Source organism: Giraffa tippelskirchi, chromosome 4, assembly GCF_054371585.1.
Source record: "Giraffa tippelskirchi isolate mGirTip1 chromosome 4, T2T-mGirTip1v1.2.pri, whole genome shotgun sequence".
NCBI lineage: Eukaryota > Metazoa > Chordata > Mammalia > Artiodactyla > Giraffidae > Giraffa > Giraffa tippelskirchi.
Genome location: NC_137278.1, coordinates 30,349,161 through 30,369,642, shown reverse-complemented (window position 1 = coordinate 30,369,642; position 20,482 = coordinate 30,349,161). Strand labels below are relative to the sequence as shown.

Genomic DNA, 20,482 nt, shown 5'->3' with positions numbered 1-20,482 from the left:
AAGCCAAGCAAATATCCTTACTTGAGACCGTATCCACTGTTAGGCTGTAGCTGTACACATTTGTTACTTCTAGTGGTTGACCAAATAGTTTTTTTTTTCCTAGTAGCACTTAGTTGTCTTTACTCCATTTGAAACAATTTTGTTAGATGGTATCATGACAGCTGTCACAATATCATGCATAAAAAAACAAACTTACAAAATTGGTAATTGTTGTGTAGCCAGTATTGAAGATGGAAGGACAAAAGAAACATTGTTGGCATTTGTTCTTCTCCAGCTAAGTTGTGTCTGACTCTGTGACCCCATGGACTGCAGCTCCCCAGTCTTGCCTATCCTTTACTAACTTCCAGCATTTGTTCTAACTCATGTCCCTTGGATCAGTTATCCCATCCAACCATCTCATCCTCTGTTGCTCCCTTTCCTCCTGCCTTCAGTCTTTCCCAGCATCTGGGTCTTTTCCAGTGAGTTGACTCTTCAAATCAGGTGGCCAGAGGATTGGAGCTTCAGCTTCAGCATCAGTCTTTCCAATGAATATTCAGGGTTGATTTCCTTTAGTTCTGACTGGTTTGATCTAGGTTGTGGTAACTCAAATAACAATCTGGCTTTCTCAGTTTAGGACTACAAAAACAAACACAGAAGCAAGTCCTTTGCATGCTAATTTGCATACCATACTCCTTTTCAGGATACTTCAAATAATACTTAAAGCCAGCTTCTTTCTGCAGGAAATGAAACTTTATTTTGTTCAAGGATCTCATAGCTAATTGACACAGGAAAATTGAAGTCTTGTGTTATGAAGTCTCCATACCCAAGAGGCGAGTTTTAAATAGTGGGTGAAGTGTTCTGGGGAGGCTGTGGTATGCAAATTAGTATAAGAGGGACTTGTCTGCTTTCCTGGAATTTGTACTGCTTCTCCAATAGAAAAACCATTTCCATTCCCAGTGCATTATACAGTTTTGTTGAACAATTAGTAGCTTGGATGGCTGGAATTCTCTAATTTTGTTTCAGCTTGTTGATTTTTACGAGACTTTTCCCGAGTCTTCAATTGTTCTAGGCGAAGCAATTTTTGGAAATGAACATAATTCTTATTTACAGAATAGCTTTTCACATTGTGTCCCTTAACCTTTTTCTATGAAAGTTAAATGGCACATTTTGTATCTTTGTGCTCAGCTTTTTGTATTTTTAATTCTTGCCCGGGCAGAAAGCAGTGGAGGCGCTTAGTAGGAAGAATTCACTCTTCGTGGACTCCGCCTTAGGTCTGGTTAAGGTTATAGAAAACGACAGTGCCTTGCTTTGTTTAAAGACGCAGGGTTCTAGCGTTAGCTCTTTCTTAAGCTTAACCATGTGCCAGATACGGCACAGATCTGTTTTTATCACAATTATCATTCATATTTTTGTAGCCCTGAAAAGTAAGACTCAAGTTCAGTGTCTTGCCTTGGGGTCCCTGGGTATCCCTGGGATTCCAACTCAGGTCACCACGCCCTCGTCTTCACCGGTACCCCTCTATCCTCGGCCTTTGACAGTCCTTTCTGGTTCCATCCAGGGTACCTGGGGTGACGGTGGGGATGCTGGGGTAGCCAGGCCTGGCCAGGTATGAAGGTTCCACCACCGACCCCAGCATGCTAGCTCGTCCCGAGCACATTCTCGTTTTTCTCATCTTCACTTCTTCGGCGGCCGGCCAGACCTGGAAACCATAGAGCTAACAGCCCAGAGCGTCCCTTCCGTGGCCGCCGAGCTCTGACAGCGCGCTGCTGGGCGGGGCCTACTGGCGGGGCGGGAGAAGAGGAGGGAGCAGCCGGCAAGAGAAGGGCTGGCCGGCCTTGCAGCGCCCCGCAGTGGCCAGGCCGGAAGCGGTCTCGTCGGCCCTGCGGCGCTGGAGCCCTGACGCACGGAGCTCAAGAGCGAGAACGGGAGAGAAAGGGGCAGAAATGGCGGCTCCGCTCGGCTCCCGCTGAGGAGGGCGAAGCCGGCAGAGAGTCTGAGCCGTCGGCCCGGAGCTTCACTCTCGTCTCCCGCTACCTGTCTTCGCACGCTGACTTCCCTTCCTCTGCCCTACTCTCGCCTGTCTTCGTCTGCGCTCCACGGAGTCTGGGTCGGCTTGTCTTTACCGGCCCGGCTTCACTGGCCCTGACTGCCCGGCAAGCGGGCCGGCCTTCCTTGGGTCTCCCCGGCGCGGCGGGTGCCGCGTGCGCGGCGTGGACCCCGTCCTCCTGGCTGGACCATGGTGAACACCCGGAAGAGCTCTCTGCGCCTTCTCGGATCTAAGTCGCCTGGGCCTGGGCCTGGGCCTGGGGCCGGTGTAGAGCCCGGGGCGACCGGAGGCAGCAGCCATTTCATCTCCTCTCGGACCCGCTCCTCCAAGACCCGCGCTGCCAGCTGCCCCGCCGCCAAGGCCGGGGGAAGCAGCGGCGCCGGCGTCGCTCTGGACGAGGCCCGGGTAAGAGCGCGGCGGCCCGAGTCCGGAGGCTGGCAGGTCGGCCCGGCCGCCGGGGCTTTGTCTGGCCGGGTCGGGGCAGGAAGCCTCCGGTGGGGACCGCTCGGGCGGCTGGAGACCCGGTCTGCGGGTGCGGTGGAGGGTGGCAGCCGGCTAGGTAGGGCCGCGACAGCTCTGCCGGCCGCGCTCTTTTGTGTGAAGAACGGGACTTGAGTCCAGGGGTGAGGGTTATTGCGGGGGGGTGGGGGGTGTTTGTCTTTTCGGGGACATCAGAACAGCCTGCTTTCTGTGTCCTTGTCCGGCCTGAGAGAGGAATTCTAGCGAGGGGCCAGAGTCCCCGTTTGGAAGGGCTGGAGAGGAGAAGTGAAAGTTTTCTGCGGTGTCAAACCCTTCTTGTAAAGTGTGTCAGCTCCTGCCGGTGTCTAACTCCAGCTTACTCTCAAACTGTTTGGGGGTGGTTCAAGCTGGTGAGGAAGTGAGCGGAGAGTTCCAGTTGGCAGCCAGGCAGGGATGCTGAAAAAAGTTTGTAGCTGCTCTGACAGCAACTTTAAAAACAAAATCAACACTATCGCCTCTCCAGGCAGGAGCGATCAAACGTGATGTTTAGAATCAGCCAGCCCGCTAACCAGGGTTCTAGAAAGGACTCGGTAGAGTTTTCTAGTAGAGCCTTCAGGTCGCAAAAGGGGCACGTCGAAAGAAACATGTCGAATATCATTGGCAGTAGGCACTGTCATCTCCAGATTGTTTAGTTTCTTGGGTGTCTTCGTCTGGTTAATACGAATAGTTTATAAAAGGGGAGTTAACACCACCGTTGTCCCATTACTGCGAAAGTGACATTTGAAGAACACCGGTGATGATTTAGTATTTTTTTTTTTAAAGTGGTAGATACCGAAATTTATTACAAGGTAAAGCTCTAAGCTAGCACGTATGTTTTATCACTTTAAAGGAATCGATAAGGTTGTGTTATGAGGTTGGTTATGAATTTAGAAAAGATAGTGTTGCTTCTGTCTAGAGAGAGGCTAATTTTCTAAGAGTAATTTAATTTGACTGGACATTGTTCATTTAAAATAACTCCTTTAAATCCACACCATTTTGTTATTCTTCGGGGAGGAAAGCAATATTTTCTATAGGGGTTTGCAAGATTATGTTTGTGTATGCTTTTTCTCCGTATCTCATACTGTTCTGACACTAATCAGAATGAACTAAGGCAAATACAATAGTTACATTTTACTTTACTTTTCTGAAATATGTTGTATCTTTGAAAATATGTTAGGCCTTTACTTTGCTAAAAATCTGGAAAATATTTTTTAAGTTGCCCTGTGAGTAGACTATTTTGGGTCTTACAGCTTTCTTGGGTTGAAATAAGAGGCTAAGTCTGGAAGTTGTGCATACTATTCAGAATAATTCTGAAAACTCGACTCTCTGTCAAAATTATTCCAAACACATACAAGCCTACTGACTTTCTGAAGCTAACATCTATTTTAAAATAAAAGGAAGATAGGTTTTCCCTGTACCCTTAAGTACAAATAAAATATTTAGAGTGTAAGCATTTAATTGTATCATGCTATGAATGCCTTGTCTATTAGAGCAGTGTCTCAATCTGAAGCAATTAGCTCATCTGTCACTGATCATTTTGTGGCCCCATTTTTGAATTCATGGATATTATGCTGTCCTTACCCCTCTGAGGAATGAGGTGAGGTAATTTGTCAAGCAGCTGTTATGGAGATGTTAAAAGGCAAGGAATCAATAATCTAACGTGGAAATGAACATGTGGTAGCTTTTAAATTGCTAGAAGAATGAAAGATGTTAGAGTTCTTTCCAGAGAGATACTAATGAAACTGTTTCAAAGATCCTTTCAAAATGTTTTAAAAAGACCATGAACAGAAGGCCAATGAATATTTACTTTGAAATATTGTTTTTTCCCACTTTAAGAAGATTTGTATTCTGACCCGAGTGGATGATGGAATGATCTAATTGCTTTTGCTGAGAAATTTAAGATATTTACTAATCCTGTATTGTGATTGGTCCTTTAGAAAAGGATAAGTTATAATTCTAAATTTAAGTTTATAGACTGTTTATTTATGAAGCATGCAGTATATTTCTTTGCTGTATATTTCTGAAATGGGTTGATTTGGGTTTGGTAAGCTCTTGCTTTCAAGTTTGTTTTCTGTTGCAAGAATTTAGCATTCCTGACTCATCCTTTCTGGTGTACTTAAAAGGCACCCTCTATGTCTGTGTGTCTTAGACGTTTGCTAATATCAATAAAGACTTATTTGGTGGAAAATAGGGTTGCTTGTGCTGTTGTTTTAGGAGACTTATTTTTGTAGTAAGAGATGTATTCCTCTTGATATGATATGAAATGAAGAGATTCCCCCTTTTCTATTTTTGTGTGATGTTCTTCACTTTACAGGTGATGCTGATTTCACCCCGGGCCCCACCCCGTTTGTCCTCTTGTTTTATACCATTTGATCCACTGTGTCTAGAGACATTTTATTTGCTCTAAAAAGCTTTAGGACCATGAGCTGTCATAGCTTTGCCTTTTCCCTAAGTGTGTGTAGGGTGGTGAAATAAACATGATACATACTGTAGGTTATTGGAATAATTTTTTTGTGCCTACACTATTTTAATGTCAAGTTGACTTGTGGTCTGCAGTTTCTTGTGTAATAATTTCTCTTATATGCTTGGGTTTGCTTGTTTAACATGTATAAAACTTGACCTCTTTTAAGTCAGTTAATTAGCATTTATTTGCTAAGAGTCACTTGCAGCAAACTAATGCTGTAGTCAGAATTAGAAAGCAGTTTTTAAAAAATATTTCAACTTCTTTTTTTTTTAATCTCTTTTAGGCCTGTTTGTTGGTACTTTTGGCTTGTTACTGGCTTTTTGTGCTTTTTGAATCTTAGTTGAGAGAATCAAAATACATATCTTGAGTAACTTTATAGGTAAATCTGCTTTATTTTTATTTTTTAGGAGAAAACCTCTCAGGCCTTCTTTAATAGGCTCTTTTATCATTCTGTACTTTTTATTTTCCAACATTCATTTATTTGCCAGTGTAATAGAAGCTGCATGGTGGAAGTTGAGGGTTAAACATGGAAAAGAAGTCTGAGAGGGAAATATAACCATATATATAACTCTCAGATAAGTAGAGAAAAATACAAGTTCCTCAGAGTAGAGCAAATTTTTCCTTATGTCAAATTCATATGGAGCACCATATAGGTGGTATTGTGTAATGTTGTAAAACAATTTCCCCTGTCACAGTTTTGAACTAAAAGCAGCCATAAAGTTCATAGGCTTATCTCCAGGATTGAACTGAAAATGAAACTTTAAAAAAATTCATTTGTTGGCCATTTCTGTGGTCCAGAAATACAGACTTGTAGTTTTTTAGGTCATGGATGAAATTTACACTTGTAGAAGTGAATGCATATTAGTTCTTCAAGTCATTTTCCTTGGCAGATAATCTTTTTAACCATCCTTGGATGTATCCTTGATTGCATGTCTTCTAAATACTGATTATAGGTAAACCTGTAACCTCTGAAAGCTCAGTGGACAGGTGGTAGGATTAACATTTGTTATGAGAAGTAAGGAGCCCAACCAGTGTCTGCACCTGAGTGAGGAGTGATCCTGTCTCTTTAAGGTTCCACGTCAGGAAAGTGCCGCATTATTTTGAGTTATGTGTTTGGCATTTCTTTTTGGACACACATAATGAGATTTCATTTGTGTACGTTCCTGAGTGGTTTCTTGATATTTGGGTTTCTGATCTTGTACTAGGAATGTTTTATGTTTCTGTTATGTGTCTGCTTTGGGGGAGAATTTTGTGAAAAATGAGTCATTGAGTAAAAAAACATATAGAATTTTGGGTTAAAAGTTCTATGGAAGTACAAAGGTGGGGGAAAGCCATATGTAAAATGTGCTAACTTTATTTAAATATGCATTAGACAAATTTAGAGAGGCAAGTGTTGTATGTGGCTTATGTCAAACAATAGAAAAGCTATGTTAAAATTAATAGGTCGTAATTTGTTTTAGCTGTTAGATATTTTGAGTATATGCTGTAAGATTCTAAACTTCAGATGCTTTTGAGCTGTACGTATTTTGGCATAAGATTTTTTTAATTTTCATTTTTAGATTGTTTAATCTGTAGGTAGAATATATACCTTTGGTTAAAGTCTTTCTCTCCTAGACTCTTCTATTAGAGTAGTCTATAAGCTCCCTGGGACCAGGCACTATATTTCATTTTCCCCACAACTGCTGTATTCCCAGGGCCTAGTACCTCATCTGGCATATAGAAGATGCTTAATAAATACTTGCTAAATGAGTGAATGAATAGCATAATAAGTAACCAATCTAGTGGGTGAAAATTGTGAGGATTGAACTCTGAGAATAGAGGGTAAATAAAACACAGTCCCTGCCTTCATGGCTCTAAGTAAGCATGTGGAATATACATGAGAAATTGTTAACAGAATAAATCAATTCAAGGTAGGGGCCAGATGACATGGATTCTCAGTGTGATAAGAGTTTTAATCCTTTACTCACTAAAAGTTTTGAGTGGAACTCTTTGATGTTCTTTAAGGATAGAGATTGTCATGTTCACACCTATATCCTGAGTGCCTGCAACAGTGCCCTCCATATGTAGTGCTCAATAAATAGTCTCCTCTTCTCCCCTCTCCACCACTTAGCTTGCAGGATCTCAGTTCCCTGACCAGGGATTGAACCTGGGTCATGCAGTGAAAGCACTAAGTCCTAACCCCTGGACTGCCAGTAAAGAGTTTTTGAATGAATGAATGTAAAGTAGCTTCATTTGAAATTATTTTCATATCGGTGGTCTTCACTTTTGCTGTATTTATATGTTGCAATTTGCCCAACAATTTGGCCCATTTGATGGTATTCTAATAAGGAGAGGAGTAAACTAAGGTTTACTTAGCATCTCATACCTGGTGGTGAATGCTGTCTTATTCAACCCCTGTAATAACCCCATGAGGCAGGTGATAGTATCCTTATTTTACAGCTGAGGAAATTGAATTGCTGAAGAGGTTAAGTGGCCTGTAGAAGGCGAAATAGGTATTGCTGCTGAGTCGCTTCAGTCGTGTCCGACTCTGTGTGACCCCATAGACGGCAGCCCACCAGGCTCCTCTGTCCCTGGGATTCTCCAGGCAAGAATATTGGAGTGGGTTGCCATTTCCTTCTCCAATGCATGAAAGTGAAAAGTGAAAGTGAAGTCACTCAGTTGTCTCCGACTCTTTACGACCCCATGGACTGTAGCCTACCAGGCTCTTCCGTCCATGGGATTTTCCAGGCGAGGGTACTGGAGTGGGTTGCCATTTCCTTTTCCAGAAATAGGCATTAGCAGTAGGGTAATATTTAAGTCTAGTTGTCTTTTACACATCTGTTTCTTACTGTCTCATCTGTATTTATCACTATTGTTTGATGCTGTTCATTCAGTTTTCACAAATATCTGAAAAAGTGAAGAAGGCTGCCATTGTACAGTCAGAAAATACTGAATATAGGCAGATTTTTACTAGACTATCTGGAGTTGTAGTATTTAGTATTGAGATTAGAAGAATGAACAGTAGCCTATGGGGATATGAAATACAAGATAGTGATTTTTTTCAGTAATTTCTTGCTGCCTGATTTTCAGGGGGTGGGTGTAGGGAGAGGAGCAGGCATATAATGTGAAGATAATATTTTGGCAATATTTTTGTTTCCTACTATTTTAAAGATGGCTTGGGAAAAAAATCCCTATAAAAAGACTAAGTCTGGGGACTTGGTGATTGTGAAAGTTGGACCATAAAGAAGGCTGAGTGCCAAAGAATTGATGCTTTTGAATTGTGAAAGTGAAAGTGAAGTCGTTCAGTCATGTCCGACTCTTTGTGACCCCATGGACTGTAGCCCACCAGGTTCCTCTGTCCAAGGGATTTCCCAGGTAAGAATACTGGAGTGGGTTGCCATTTCCTTCTCCAGGAGATCTTCCTGACCCAGGGATTGAACCAGAGTCTCCCACATTGTGGAAAGTGAAAGTGAAAGTGAAGTTGCTCAGTCGTGTCTGACTCTTTGCAACCCCGTGGACTGTAGCCTACCAGGCTCCTTCATCCATGGGATTTTCCAGGCAAGAATATTGGAGTGGGTTGCCATTTCCACATTGTAGGCAGATACTTTACCGTCTGAGCCACCAGGGAAGTCCAATTGAATTGTAGTGCTGGAGAAGACTCTTGAGAGTCCCTAGGACTGCAAGGAGATCAAACCAGTCAACCCTAAAGGAAATCAACCCTTAATATTCACTGGAAAGTCTGATGCTGAAGCTCCAATACTTTGGGCACCTAATGTGAAGAGTTGACTCACTGGAAAAGACCATGATGCTGGGAAAGATTGAAGGCAGGAGGAGAAGGGGGCGACAGAAGATGAGACGGTTAGATGGCATCTCTGACTCAGTGGATCTGAGTTCACTGTCTGGGAGATAGTGAAGGACAGGGAAGCCTGGCATGCCACAGTCCACGGCATCACAAAGAGTCAGACACAGCTTGGCAACTGAACAACAACAATTTGAGTAAATAAGACTTGGTGCTTCTTGTTGCAGACTTCTATTGAGCATTTTGGTACCTCTGTTAAGTGGCTCACTTGTCAGGGACCTTGAAGTTTCTTGATGAAAGTTCATTTCCCTTATAGCTTACTAATATCCTTTAAAGTATACTTCAGTGCTCACACTTAGGGTGGGTGTTGCAGTTGTATACTTGATTGTGCAAGTTAAGGGAATCCAATTTTAAAAAACAAAATCAAGCCCCAACACACTGTACCTTCTTAATCAGTGTCACATTGTAATATGTAATTTTAAATATGTATATAGAAACAGGGGAAACTTTGAGAGACGTGTACAAATATGAGAGAAACTGGTGCAGGGTAGTTTCTGGATTAAAATTTTGGAAGTATTTTAAATTAATTTAAAAATGTAACTTAATTTTCATGTTTTAGTTTTTACTCTTCTAATTAAGTCTCCAAGTTTATTAGATGGGAGAATTGAGAAGTGATAGTTGCCTAAGGCCATACGATTTTAAAAGCAACAGTTCAACTGGAAATGCAAGTTTCTTTCTTTAATTTTTAGTATCTATTGAGTGACTTGATGTGCCAGACAGTGAAAGTAAAGGAGCACACAAGACTCTTTACCTCAGCTCTTAGACAAAATATTTATTTAAAGTCATGAAATCAGTATTTCAAATAATATGGAAATGTGCAGAAAAAAATTGAAGGACTTTCCCCACTCTCATGATTCCTCTAGTTCATTCTTCCCAGGGATAACCACTGTTAAAGCTAGTGTATATCTCTCCAGACCATTGCACATGTAAGTATGGGTTATTTATATGTTTGTGTATATATTTATATATCTGTATCTATATATCTATCTCTATCTGTATCTATTTGACTGTGCCACATGACTTGTGGGACCTTAGTTTCCTGACCCAGGGGTTGAACCCTTTGCCCCCTGCAGTGGAAGCAGAGTTCTAACCACTGGATCAACAGGGACTTCCCTATATGTGTAAACTTTTAACAGAAATGGAATCATACCTTATATACTACTTATGATAATTATTTTTTCTATTTAACTATGTATCATGTACATTCTTTCATATCTGTCCTTCTTGCTACCTTTTTAACATTTTGTTGTATCTTTATACCTCACTTCTTTAACTTTTCCCTGTTGATACACAGTTAGGTTTTCTCCATGTTTTTAATATTATAAATAATGTCACATAAAAATGACCTTTTTCTTTTAGGCAATGTGGAAATATTGAGTCAGAAGTATATTATACTTTAAACTTTTATAGTTTTTGCCAAATTGTTCTATAAATAGGCTAAATCAATACACACCCCACTCCCCAAAATTCTCCGCACTTAAGTTTTTGTACCTTTTACTGGCTGATGAAAGGAGTTAGGGGTTAAGTTTCTTAAAGGGCAGACTGTTTAATCATCAAGTATATTTAGTATCTAACACAGTAATAGATGTTAGTAAATTTTGTTTGTGGAAGGAATGGATCACTGAAGATAATAAACTTGTGAAGTTATGTTAACACTACAAAGCCAAGCAAGTATCCTTACTTGAGACTGTATCCACTGTTAGGCTGTAACTGTACACCTTTGTTACTTTCAGTGGTTGGCCAAAGTGTTTGTTTTTTTCCTAGTAGCACTTAGTTATCTTTAACTCCATTTGAAACAATTTTGTTAGATTGTAGTGTGACAAGTGTCACATCAGCTGTGCCTTAAAGAAAAAGCTTACTAAATTGGTGAATTTTTGTGTAGCTATTTTAATATTGAAGATAGAAGGAAAAAAGCAACATTTTTGGCAATTGTTGCTGTTGTTCAGTTGCTAAGTCAAGTCTGACTCTTTGCAGCCCTGTGGACTGCAGCACACCAGGCTTCCCTGTCCCCTTCACTATCGAGTTTGCTCAGACTCATGTCCTTTTGGTCAGTGATGCCATCTAACTGTCTCATCCTCTGTCGCCCTCTTCTGCTCTTGCCCTCAGTCTTTTCCAGCATCAGGGTCTTTTCCAGTAAGCTGGCTCTTCACATCAGGTGGCAAAAGTATTGGAGCTTCAGCTTCAGCGTCAGTCCTTTCAATGAATATATTCAGGGTTGATTTCCTTTAGGATTGACAGGTTTGATCTCCTTGCAGTCCAAGGGACTCTCAAGAGTGTTCTCTGGCACCACAATTTGAGAGCATCAGTTCTTCCATGCTCAGCCTTCTTGATGGTCTAACTCTCACATCTGTACATGACTACTGGAAAAACCATAGCTTTGACTATATGGACCTTTGTCAGCAAAGTGATGTCTCTTCTTTTTAATACACGTTCTAGGTTTGTCATAGCTTTTCTTCCAAGGAGCAAGCATCTTACATACTTTTTACTGGCTAGTTTAAGGAGTTAGGAATTAAGTTTCTTTAAGGACAGGCTGTTTAATTGTCAAGTATATTTAGTATCTAACAAAGTAATATGTATGTACATGTGTGCTCAGTCATATCCAACTCTTTCCGACCCCATGAACTGTATCCTCCAGGCTCTTCTGTCTGTGCAATTTTCCAGTGAAGAAATACTGGAGTAGGTTGCCATTTCCTCCTCCAGGGGATCTTCCTGACCCAGGGATCAAAACCAAGTCTCTTGCATCTCCGGCATTGATAGGTGGATTCTTTACCACTTGTGCCACCTGGGAACAAGGTAACACGGTAATAGGTGTTAGTAAATTTTGTTTGTGGAAGGAATGGATCACTGAAGATAATAAGCTTATGAAGTTATCTTACTACTACAAAGTCAAGCAAGTATCCTTACTTGAGACTACTATCCACTGTCAGGCTGTAGTTGTAGACATTTGTTACTTTTAGTGCTTGGTCAAATAGTTTGGTTTTTTTCCTAGTAGCACTTAGTTGTCTTTAATTCCATTTGAAACAATTCTGTTAGATTGTATTGTGACAGCTGTCACATCAGCATGCATTAAAAAACAAACAAACTTACAAAATTGTTGAATTTTTGTGTAGCCATTATAATATTGAAGATGGAATAAAAAAGCAACATTTTCAGCAAATTATGCTTTATTGTTTCAAGAAAGGTAAAAATGCAACTGAAATGCACAAAAACATTTGTATAGCATATGGAGTTGGTGCTTTGACTGATGGAATGTGTCAAAGTGGTTTGGGAAGTTTGAATGCTAGAGATTTCTCACTGGATGATGCTTCATGGTGGGGTAGACCAGTTGAAGTTGACACCAATCAAAGTGAAATATTGGGAACAATTTATGTTATACTATGTGGAAGAGAGCCTACATTCTCAAAATATCCAAATCAAGTGCTGAAAATCATTTGCACCAGCTTGGTTATGTTCATCGCTGTGGTGATTGGGTTCCACATAAGTTAGTCAGGAAAAACCTTGACTGCATTTCTGCATGTAACTCTCCACTTAAATGTAATGAAAACATTCCATTTAAAAAATAAAATGTGATGGGTGATGAAAAGTGGATACTGTACAATAATGTGGGATGGAAGAGATTGTAGGGCAAGTGAAATGAACCACCACCTACCACACCAAAGGCCGATCTTCATCCCAAGAAGGTGATGTTGTGTATATGGTGGGGTTGGAAGGGAGTCCTCTGCTATGAGCAGGAACAGATTCCAAACAATTGATTCCAACAAGTACTGCTCCTAGTTAGAGCAACTAAAAGCAGTGCTCAATGAAAACTGTCTGGAATTAGTCAACAGAAAATGCATAATCTTTTTTCATGAAGACCTTTAGCGAGACTGCATGTTTCTCTGATGACCAGGCAAAAACTGTTAGAGTTTGCTTGGTAAGTTCTGGTTCATCCACCGTATTCACCAGACATTGCACCTTCAGATTTTCATTTATTTCAGTCTTTACAAAAATTCTCTTAATGGAAAAATTTCAAAAGACTATAAAAGGCACCTGGAACAGTTCTTTGCTCAGTAAGATAAAAAGTTTTGGGAAGGTGGAATTATGAAGTTGCCTGAAAAATAATAGAAGGTAATGGAACAAAATGGTGGATACATTGTTCAATAAAGTTCTTGGTGAAAGTGAAAAGTATGTCTTTCACTTAAAAACTGAAGAAACTTTTTGGCTAACCGAATACTTCCTCAACCTGGTTTTAACAATCTTATGCCCTGGTGGCTCAGATGGTAAAGAATCCGTCTGCAATGTGGGAGACCTGGGTTCATTCCTTGGTTTGGGAAGATCCCCTGGAGAGGAAATGGCAACCCACTCCAGTATTCTTGCCTGGAGAATTCCATGGGCAGAGGAGCCTGGCGAGCTACAGTCCACGGGGTTGCAAAGAGTCAGACTGAGTGACTAAGCACAGCGCGTGAAGTAAATAGTAGTTTTTGAGTTACGGTGGTAGCGCTGCAATAGGAGACTTCTCTCTTTTAAGTCTGTGGCATGTTTTAGTCTGCCCATTGTCTCTTTGTCATTTTAAGTCATGTAATATTTTCAGATAAAAAGATATTATCTTCCAGGAAGAAAATTGCAGTTTAAACTGTAAGAGATATAGACTATTTTTTATCTTTTTATAACTCCTCAGCTCACTTCTATATTTTTTTTCCCTTTCTATAGTCTTTCATGATGATTGTTTAGAAATATTAAACTAGTAAGCTGTTGCTCTTGGGATATTTGAGGATATTTTGTGTGCCTGAAGTTTTAAGACTTTGTAGAATAGTATTGGCTTTAAGAAAATAAATAGCAGTGTGAGTTTTGTTTTCTGAAGTCATGGTAACTGCTGCCTCTGTGAATTCTTTTTACAAATGAAAGAAAAAGAAATTGACTGCACTTTTAAGCTTTCTCATGAAAACAGGAGTACCCATTTTTTCAAAAGGTGGAAGGAAAATCTGTCTTATAAAGGAAACTGGAACAGATTGGCACCAGTATACTTTCTGATCTAACAGGGGCTGTTCCTATTCTGTTTTTTCTTTTCTCTTTGAGGATCTTTTCCTCATCAGTTATCTTGCTCTTTTTTGGGGGGAAGGGGCTTGCTGCATGGTTTGTGGGATCTTAGTTTTTGCTTTTGAACTGTGATGTTGGAGAAGACTCTTGAGAGTCCCTTGGACTTGCAAGGAGATCCAACCAGTCCATCCTAAAGGAGATCAGTCCTGAATATTCATTGTAAGAACTGATGCTGAAGCTGAAACTCCAATACTTTGGCCACCTGATGCGAAGAACTGACTTAGTGGAAAAGACCCTGATGCTGGGAAAGATTGAAGGCAGGAGAAGGGAAAGACAGAGTATGAGATGGTTGGGTGGCATCACCAACTCAATGGACATGAGTTTGAGTAAACTCTGGGAGTTGGCGAGGGACAGAGAGGCCTGGCGTGCTGCAGTCCATAGGGTCGCAAAGAGTTGGACATGGCTGAGCGACTGAACTGAAGTGAGTTCCCCAATCAGGGATGGAACCCAGCAGTGAGAGCACCAAGTCTTAACCATTGGACCACCATGGAATTCCCTCTTTAAATTTTTATTATAGCTTATTCTCTTCTGTGGTCCCTTTTCTTCTATTTACAGGAATCCAGGTCTTTAAAAAAAAAATTCTTCACTGACTTCTTTGACTTTGTAACCTCTTTAAGACTATTGTTTTGTTTTTCTTAACTGTGACACTTTCAAGAGTAGCTCTGTGGTTTATCACCTGTACATTCTCACCACTCACTCAATTCTTCACTTAGTGATTTCCACCTCAGCATTTTGTAGAAATTGCCCTATCAGAAGTTACAGTGACCTCCTAATTACCAATCCACACATTTACCAGCTTTTATCCCATCTGATCTTTTTGTAACCAACTTCCACTCCCTTTGTTTGAGTTAGAGACTGTGTTTTTCTCTAGTTTATGTGAGATCCTTTCTGCTCATCTCTGTAATATAGACATTTTAAAAAGGTTTTTTACTTTTGTTTCTCTTGTTTTTTCGCTCTGTATGTTACCTATGACCCTTTTAGTACAATTTCATATCTATCTCTAGTCCTCACATCACTGTCTCAGAACTGCATTTACCACAATCTGATAGACATCTCCCTAGATTTCTGGCTAGAATTCTAATCCTAACTTTCAAAATCATAATTCACTGTTACATTTCTCCCATCAATATCTGCACACTATGTCCCTCCCCCCATATCCCTCCACCTTCCTCCATAGCTCCTAAAACACAGCAACCACTTTTTATGCCTACCCTGTCTTTACATTTGATATTGGTGTTACTAATCTCTTAGTTATTCCGCTTTCTGGAATCAGTTTCTTATTTTCTACGTTTATAATGCTGCATGAATCCATCATCAGGACTTGAATCAATCTCTTGGTTTGCTAATTCACTTACTGCCTCGAATTTTTCATTTTGTAATACTGTGCTTGGGTACATTCTTTTTGTCTTTTAAGTCCAGATTCTAGATTTCTGAACAAATTATAATCTGGGCAGGAAGCCTTCCGTGAAAACCAGGGCAGCATAGAATTCTTCTCTGTTTCATTATTCTCAAGTTCTTTTACCTAATTTTAGGAGATTTATGGTAGAATAGTGTTTAATATTTGTGGTAGCTGATGAGTATGGATTAAGAAACTCAGGGAATTCACTTTTACAAATTGGAAAACTTTTCTACCTATTTTAGAAGGTTAGAGTTGAGCAAAAAAGTCACTTAGGTGAGAAGGACAACTTTTTATTGTACTTTTACTTTTTGTATGATTTGACATTATTACTATTATACCTCTCTTGGAATGTATCACATCATTGAATCATGTTTCTCTGACAATTCTAGGTGTTCCATTATTGTTATAAAATAAAGTCCACATGATTTATGATGTCTTCCTTCATCTCAGCTGGCAGCTACCATTTTTTGCTTTCAAAGAATTGTATATTTCTAGATTCTTTACCGTTTGAGCCACCAGGGAATCCCATTCCTATTATAGTACTTACTATAATACGCTATATATCATTACTGTAGCTGTCAATTCAATAGATTGTGTATAAGGTTTAAGAAGGCTTTAGTCTTTTTTTTAAAACTATTACCTAGTCCTCCCTCCTTGTCTTATGTGCACAGTAGGTCCTCAACAAATGTTTGTTAAATGAAATTATTCCCTTTGTTTGAAATGCCTTTCCTGCTCATGGATTGTAATCACTCTGACACATATTGCTAAATGACTGTGGGTAGATTGCATAATCTCTCCTAAATATTTTTATCCTGAAACTAGCAACGCCTTCCCTCAAAGGGTTAGGTTATAATTAACTAGTAAAATGCTTTGAAGAAGTTAAAGTTGAGCATTATGATCATCCTATTAAAGGTGAACTGTTGGTATCAGGTTTGTAGGTAAAGCTTTCCCAAAGCTTGAAGTTAATTAGATGGTGTTGAAGTAATTATTTTGTAGTATTTGCATCTTGGTTTTTTTGCTTTACTTAAATCCCTAGAGTTCTTTGGAGGGAAGGAAGCCTTTGTAATGCTGTTTATAAGCCGAGTCATGATTGAAGTCTTTTCACTGTAGGAGTAGTATAGTGCAGCATTTAAGATGATGTGTATCATGCTATACTTAAATCTTTTATATGCCAGAGGTCCTCAGACTTCTGTGTGCTAAGAATCATTTGGAGGCCCTCAGTGAAAATATCCCACCTCCACCCAAGGTTCTAGTTTAGCAGGTTATGTTTCTTAATGACAAATCAGGTGCTTTCTGATTCAGTTAGTATGTGGACAACACTTTGAGAGATACTCCTGAATGAAGCTGTAAAAAGCCTGTAGAATATGAGAGAATGACTAGTAAATAAACATATAAACTCATACGACTTATGATATTTGAAGTCATTAGTTATATAATATTCACAGAGTTATATAATAAAAAATGGCTTCACTTCAAATACTTGTACTATTTTTCCTTTAATTCAGTAAGTACATAATACTTATTCCCAGAATGTGTTTGTGAAACACAGATGGCTCCAGTTGGTGATGGACAGGGAAGCCTGGTGTGCTGCAGTCCATGGGGTCCCACAGAGTCGGACATGGTTGAACAACTGAACTGACAGATGTTCAATGAAAAAAGAGCTTGATTAAATAAGTTTGTGAATTGTTATATACTGTCATCCATACTTGGGAGATTTATATTGCATATTAACTTTTTTTCTGTATCACCATGTGGCCTGTGGGATCTTAGTTCCTCTATCAGGGATGGAACTTGTGCCCCTTGTATTTAAAGTAGAGTGTTAACCATTGGACTGCCAGGGAAGTCCCTGCATATTAACATGCTAAAGACTCTTGCAAGTCCTGAAGCAAAAAACCTTGGACCTCATTGTTTTCTGAAATTTATTTGACTATGACCTTTCCTTTATTTCTCCTAGCAATTTCTATTAATTTACTGAGCAAACTTGAGGAAATTTTGCTTTTTTCTTTCTCTCCAGTTAGGAAATGAGTGAATGAATTGAGTAAGGACGGTTGGGGAGGGAAAATTCTTAGTAGGATGCCAGCTAAACTATATAGGAGTGATTGGATTAGATAATTACCACCATGATGGTATTGGATAAAGGCAAGTAGTAGTCAGTGAATGCTTTGGCTGGTGAGTTTGATGAAGAACAGAGTATTGGTTAATTTTAAGAATGATTTCACATAAACTAATCAAATACAAAGAGAAAAATAGTGACTTTATAGTGGGAAAACCTGGCAGACACCGACTTGATTAGGTGATCAAGGTTATTCTTAATGATGGGTAGGTACAATATGCATAGTATCATGTCTGTATATTCTTCCATGAATGTTATGGCCTGAATTGGGTTATGGGGAACATCAGGTAGACCCAGACTGATGGTCATTCCAGAGAATTAAAAAACCTATATTCTTTACAGTCAAGGGCATGAAAATGAGGAACTGAGGGTACTGTTCCAGATAGGAGACAGAGGAGGTCTGATAACTACATACAGTATATGTTCCTGGATATAATTTTGAATCAGAAAGAAGAGAGAGACCATGTTGGAACATTTGATAACGTTTGAATGTATCTTCGAATTATCTCTGTGTTATATCAATGATGATTTCCTAATTGGGAGGATTGAATGATACTAATGTAGCAGAATTTTCTTACTTTGTAAGTTACACACTGGAGTATTTAGGAGAGGAATGATGAATCATGTCATGAAAAGATATAGCTACACATCTTTTCTGTAGGCTTGAAATTATTTTAAAATAAAAACTAAACATACTTTTTTGAGCATAAATTTATCTTTCTAACTTTTTTGTTTCTATATTTACAGATGATTACATTTTGCTACACTTGTAGAGGGATTTCTTCAGTAGATAGTTTTTGGTTGAATAATCGCTATCCAGAAATTTAAGAATTCTATGAATTTTAGTAAGAATAGTAAATACATTTTAAACTTTTTCTTTCAGAAAGCTGAAGCTGATGGTAGTTTAAGTGATAGCCACGTGTCTCCTCCAGCCAAACGCACTTTGAAACAACCTGATTCTGTTTGCAAAGACAAATCAAAATCACGAGCTACTGGTCAGAGAGAAGAATGGAACATTTCAGGTGGACAGGCCAGGTGAGAAGGGAGAACTCACTCATTGCTTTTTCATAAGTTTTTTGATGGGATTCAGGGCTGATATTAATGCTAGTTTTCTTAAATTGTAAAACCACCTGTTTAGGAATACTTATAAATTCTATTAAGCTTATTTTATAATTTTTGTATGTAATTTTATTTTCCCTAAATATACCAAAAATACCTTTAGTATGTAATAGAAACTATTATTACTTAAAACCATAAGAATTTTGATAGGTCTTGAATGTGCATACATGTTTATATTCCTGAAAATTTAAATAAAAACAATGGTTAGAAGTGTATTTTTTATTTGAAAATACAATAAAAGCTCTTCCTAAAATTATTAAATATTCCACCTGAATTGGTATGCTAAAATGTAATAAAATCTAAATTAATTTTTAAGAAATCTTTTCATGTATCTGATTGTTTTCAACTTAAATTTTCTCTGTGTCTGTTTTGATATGTGTTATGAACATAATTTTACTCACCAAAGTAAGTGGTACTAATTTAATGTAGGTAGGATAGCTGTACACATACTCAGAAAAGATTTAAATTTTCAGCTTAGAATCCTTAGCTTCTCTTTTTTCCAAAGTCTTTGATGTAAAAGTGCTGATGATGTGCCAAATGCAAACAAAAGTAAAAGGGAATTCCTTTTTGAGAGTATTTTTATTTTATGTCTGTAGGTAAATTCTGGACACTGTTAGTCTTTAATGAAAATAATCTTTGGAGTTATATAGATTTTGATAGGCATTATACATACATTTACTAGTCTCTAAAGAGTCTGTGCCTAATTTAATGTGTACCACTTTATTTAACATTTTTAATTTTGCATTGTCTGAGAGCTAAGTTGAAAATTATGTGAATCAGTCTGTTGATTTTTTTTTTAACTTTCCCAACTTTCCCGTACTCATTCATCTGTAAGATGAAACAGATCCAGATCACTATAATGATGTCACTTAAAATAAATACTTCCCTTTAATTATACTTCTACGCTTGATTTATGGGTTGTAATCTGTATCCTGTGTTTTATTAGATGAGTGAATCAGGCTTGTTTTTCTAACAAATGTTTCTAAAAAGTATTCTTTTACTGTTAAAAGTTTGGCCTTTAACTGAAAGATAATTTTAACAGTGTAACTCAAGTATGAGCCTCTCTAGTACAGTAGATTTCTCACATCTTATCCACTCAGAGATCTGTATAAATTAATCTTGATCATGTCTTCCATGTATAAAGAAGAGAGAGTTTTGCTTCCATTTAGATACCTAAAGAGTTTGATATTCCTTTAAAAAAACTTTAAGTACATTTTGAATAAGAAACTTAAGAAATAATGAATACTAATAGAATTTAGCTTCTGTTTTGGCCGGAGAATAATGTTTAGCAGTTCACACAATTTTAAAAGTTTTTGGGTTTAAACTTTCATTGAGGAATGTGATTAAGTGCTACACTGCTAGTCTGTTAGTATTTCAGATGACCTGAAAAGAAAATGCCATTTGATCTGTCAGATTCAACAGAAATGAATTTTGGGGAAACTTGTAGTTAAAAATATTTTAGATTTTGAGATAATATAAATAAAAATATCAGGATTTATATGAGTGCTTATATTAGTTTTTATGTCATGAACCTGAAAATCCTAATTCCTTTATTTTGGTAATCTAACGTCCTAAGAGCATCTAAGGTAAAATGACTGAAGTTCTTTCACTAAAATGATTTTTTAAAATACAGTTCATTTGGAGGAAAATTGAATAAAGATAAAAATTAGTATTAGTTATGAAAAATGATGAATCTTAAAGGACTTTAACAACCATTAAATTCTTTAAGGAAACTACTGTTGATTGGTAAAATAACATTTAGGAATAACTTTTAGAGATTGGATGAAGATAGAGATTAAAATGGAACTAGAACTTAGACGTCTTCATAAATGATTTGAGATAGATGATAAGTTTTCTTTGGGGGAGGAATCTGGGTTTATGTATTTAAAGTCCCAAGTTTATCAGTATAGTTATAGTGATTGATAATATTTTTGTAAAATGAGGATTTT

At 38.4% G+C, this 20,482-nt stretch overlaps 1 protein-coding gene across 3 annotated transcripts in view; it reads left to right on the top strand.

Moving 5' to 3' along the window:
• Window positions 1-1,897: 1,897 nt before the first annotated feature.
• The window catches only part of ATAD2B (ATPase family AAA domain containing 2B), a 123,895-nt gene continuing 105,310 nt past the window's right edge, over window positions 1,898-20,482 (top strand). For all 3 annotated transcript variants that reach the window (XM_081592614.1, XM_081592613.1, XM_081592612.1), the window contains exons 1-2: window positions 1,898-2,431; window positions 18,298-18,449. In XM_081592614.1, the coding sequence (XP_081448740.1) occupies window positions 2,216-2,431; window positions 18,298-18,449 (368 nt within the window). In that variant the 5' untranslated portion in view covers window positions 1,898-2,215. The remainder of the gene's footprint in view (window positions 2,432-18,297; window positions 18,450-20,482) is intronic.